Source organism: Aphis gossypii, chromosome 2, assembly GCF_020184175.1.
Source record: "Aphis gossypii isolate Hap1 chromosome 2, ASM2018417v2, whole genome shotgun sequence".
Lineage (NCBI taxonomy): Eukaryota > Metazoa > Arthropoda > Insecta > Hemiptera > Aphididae > Aphis > Aphis gossypii.
Window position 1 is genome coordinate 27,924,431 of NC_065531.1, and position 3,816 is coordinate 27,928,246.

Sequence of the window (3,816 nt, forward strand, 5' to 3'; positions counted from 1 at the left end):
CATTGACAACTATGAAAAAAATTTAAATAATTCCAGCGTCACCACGCATGACGTTAATGCGATGGCTGCTATAAAGATACCGTATGATTATGATTTTATTTATAGTACTTTAGAGAAAGTATTTAGTGAAGCTAGCTTCATCTAAGTGGTTTTATTTTTACTATTGCCGATTGTTATGTTGAAATTGTTTGTCTGTATTTGAGATCCATTTAATGCTATAGTTTGATGATTTTTAGTTCCATTTAAAGAGTTCGTGCACCCCCTTCATTAAATACTTTTTCTAAAGTACTATAAATAAAATCAAATACATTATTATATATATTATTATTATTTTTTTGTACAATACTGTAAAATTTTCTATTTACTGACAATAAAGTGTTTAAATAATTGATATTAAACTTACTATGCTTAATGTTTATTGTTTGTTTGTATGATATGTAAGATATACTGTTTAATGACAGTATTGACTATTGAATGTTAATACCTATGTTGCATAGACCTGATAATATCTATTATCAGGTCTATGAGCCCAGTCTTCAAATTGGGCGCTAATGTACGAGTAACCATGGAAGAAATCATATGAAACTGTAATACATATCACGTGATACTATGACCATAGTGACTAAATTGTGAGGTTATGTTTTTAGAATTTAATCTTTTTGTGATTGCGTCAAGAATTCAGGATTTGGAATTAAATCTCAGGTAATATTCATTTAAATTTCTTTTTTTTTTACCTTGTAATATTAGGTAAATTTTATTTTGTGTAACTAATAGAATATTTATTATTACCAGTTTCATTATATACGAACAAAAATCAAGAAGATTTGTCAATTTCAAATAGGTATGTAGTCTGATTGATGTGAATTAGGTATTTATTTACTCTAAATTGAAGACAAATTTTAATACTATGCTTTTATTATTAGATAAAAATGCCGTTGTCGTGTCGGTTTTATGCAGAACGCTATCCAGAAATTGACGATGTCGTCATGGTCAACGTTCGTAGTATTGAAGAGATGGGTGCTTATGTACATCTTCTTGAATATAACAATATTGAAGGTATGATATTGTTATCAGAATTGTCCAGGCGACGTATTCGTTCCATTAACAAATTGATTCGCATCGGCAAGACTGAACCTGTAGTTGTAATTCGTGTAGACAAAGAAAAAGGTAAATTATTCTTTTTAAATATGATAATTCTTTATACTTAAAATAATACTTGTATTTGTATACATTTTAGGTTATATTGATTTGAGTAAAAGAAGAGTTTCTCCTGAAGATATAGAAAAATGTACAGAAAGATTTGCTAAAGCAAAAGCTGTTAATTCGATTTTACGGCACGTTGCAGAACTTTTAAACTTTGAATCTGATGCTCAATTTGAAGAGCTATACCACAAAACAGCTTGGTTTTATGAAGAAAGAACTAAAAAGAAGTCATCAGCTTATGATTTCTTCAAACAAGCTGTTCAGTAAGTTGTTTTATTATATTTTTTAATAATTATAAGGTTTTTTAGTTCACTATCATTATTAACGCCAAGTAGGTATGCCCAACCCTTTTTTCTTCAATAATATAACTATGTAAAATCTGATAAATAAAATTCTTAAATATACTTTTACAGTAGTTTAAAATTCTTGTTATTTTTCGTACTACTTAAAGAGTATACTATGGAAATACAAATGTTGATTTTTTTGTTCCTTTTTTATTTTAAATTATCTAACAAATATTTCTGAAAATGTTGACTTCTCAAAATTTGAGCCAGTTGTTTTTTAGGTACCTCATTAACTTTTAATACCTACTAAGGATTATGGGTTTGGTAAATATAGAACTAAGGAGATTTTAAAGTGCTAATAATTAATGTTAATGTCTCATCTATTCTTTGTTAAAGTACTTCTCCAAATAAGTAAATACTAGATTCAATATTACGATCTTTTTTTTTCTTAATACCATTATTAAAGACTTCTATTCTTGTTTAAAAATTTTAATAACTGAGCACCTACTCTTTGAATTTTAATGAGGTAGATATATTAAAGTTTTGAAAAAATTATCCTTTATATGATTTACAGTAAAAAAAAAAAAAGGTTCTTAATTACAAATATGTATTTATATTCCCACAGTATACTCTTAACATAGTAGATATAAAAAAACTACAATTTTAAGGTATGGTTTTTAAGAAAAATTAAAAATTATAAAAATTATAGTTTGAATAAATTCATCATTAAAAGAATAAAAAAAAACATGGGAGTAAGCATAGTTTGTGAATCATTCTGTATGTATAATAAAATAATACAATTTTTTTAATACATTTTGGTTAATTAATTTGTTAGCATTTAAAAAAAGTAGTAGTATTAAGTTTTAAATTTTAATCTTATTTATTTTTTTGTTTTGTATAATTTATTTTGCCAATATTTTATGACAAATCTCTGATGTAATATAATAACAGTTCCTATCAATTATTTTTAAAAGTTTAGGTAGATTAAGCTTTTAGTTTTATTGTTATTCATATTTATTTTTATTTTGTTTTCATTTAGTAAAATAAATTATTCAACATTATTTTGATTATTTTAGGGATCCATCTATATTAGCTGAATGTGGATTAGACGAGAACACTCAAAATGTATTGCTTAATAATATTAAACGAAAATTAACTTCTCAAGCTGTAAAAATAAGAGCTGATATTGAAGTTGCTTGTTATGGATATGAAGGAATTGATGCTGTTAAGACAGCTTTAAAAGCGGGTTTGGCATGTTCAACAGAGGAACTTCCAATCAAAATCAATCTAATTGCTCCACCATTATATGGTACTTATACATTAGTTTTTTGGTACTTAATCATTTGTACAATATCTTATAAAATATTTAAAACTTAAAAATACAAAAATTACTTTATAATTGATCATGTATAATTAACTTGTTTATTTAGTCATGACAACTGCCACACCTGAAAAAACTGACGGTTTAAAAGCATTGCAAACTGCTATTGAAGAGATTGATAAAACTATTCAAACTCTTGGTGGTGTATTCAAAATCCAAATGCCGGTAAAGCTATATAAAATATACTTAAAATAATTTTAGAATACATTTTTATAATCTGTTTTTTTTTTTAAATATTACAAAATACATTTAATTTTTTCTTAACAGGTGTACTGTTCTATTGTATTTTAATACTCTATTTAAATATAAACAATACATTATTATCCGCTATTTCATGTAATTTCATATAAAATTAGTAATTTAATATTTTTAATTTTAACTTTTTTAGCCGAAAGTGGTTACAGCTAGTGATGAAGCTGATTTGGTGCGGCAAATGGAAAAGGCTGAATTGGAAAATGCTGAAATTGCAGGTGATGATGATGAAGAAGATGAAGAAGGTATGCAAAATGGTGATGTGGATGTAGATGATCAAGACGGAGGTGAAGAAAACGAAGAAGAATAAAAAATCTAAATAATATTTATTGATAATTGTAATATCTTTTTGAAATAATATATTAAAAATAGGATTTTATGAATTTATTTATACTGTATTTTTTACTTCCTCAATGCATTCAGATTACTTGGTTACTAATTTTTTTCAAAATCATAAGTTTACAATGATTGTTTATTTAAATTTGTATTATATTAATTATTAAAGTTATTTTTTAATTTATCAATGAGTGTTACTGACTACTATATGATAATGAAAAATAATATTAACATTAAACACAAAATTAAAAAAATCAAATTTGTTTAATTTTTTCATAATTTCTACATTTTTAATTTTTTTACATATTTATTTTTAAAACTCATACACATAATAATATTTTTAGGTTTTATTTTTTTTAA

General features: G+C 24.6%; 1 protein-coding gene across 1 annotated transcript; it reads left to right on the forward strand.

Annotated features, from left to right (window-relative positions):
• The first annotated feature begins 630 nt into the window (after positions 1-630).
• Positions 631-3,507, forward strand: LOC114130804 (eukaryotic translation initiation factor 2 subunit 1). Its single transcript, XM_027995867.2, has 7 exons — positions 631-702; positions 793-841; positions 924-1,167; positions 1,238-1,466; positions 2,564-2,796; positions 2,918-3,033; positions 3,257-3,507. The coding sequence occupies exons 3-7, from the start codon at positions 930-932 to the stop codon at positions 3,428-3,430; spliced, it is 990 nt and encodes a 329-aa protein (XP_027851668.1). The 5' UTR covers positions 631-702; positions 793-841; positions 924-929; the 3' UTR covers positions 3,431-3,507.
• The last annotated feature ends 309 nt before the right edge of the window (positions 3,508-3,816 follow it).

Bases quoted from the DNA above. Each gene is read 5' to 3' on its own strand.
- LOC114130804 (XM_027995867.2), top strand. From the start codon at position 930: ATGCCGTTGTCGTGTCGGTTTTATGCAGAACGCTATCCAGAAATTGAC. The intron at 2,797-2,917 runs GTACTTATACAT...TTGTTTATTTAG, and splicing joins AATTGCTCCACCATTATATG to TCATGACAACTGCCACACCT. The intron at 3,034-3,256 runs GTAAAGCTATAT...TAACTTTTTTAG, and splicing joins TATTCAAAATCCAAATGCCG to CCGAAAGTGGTTACAGCTAG.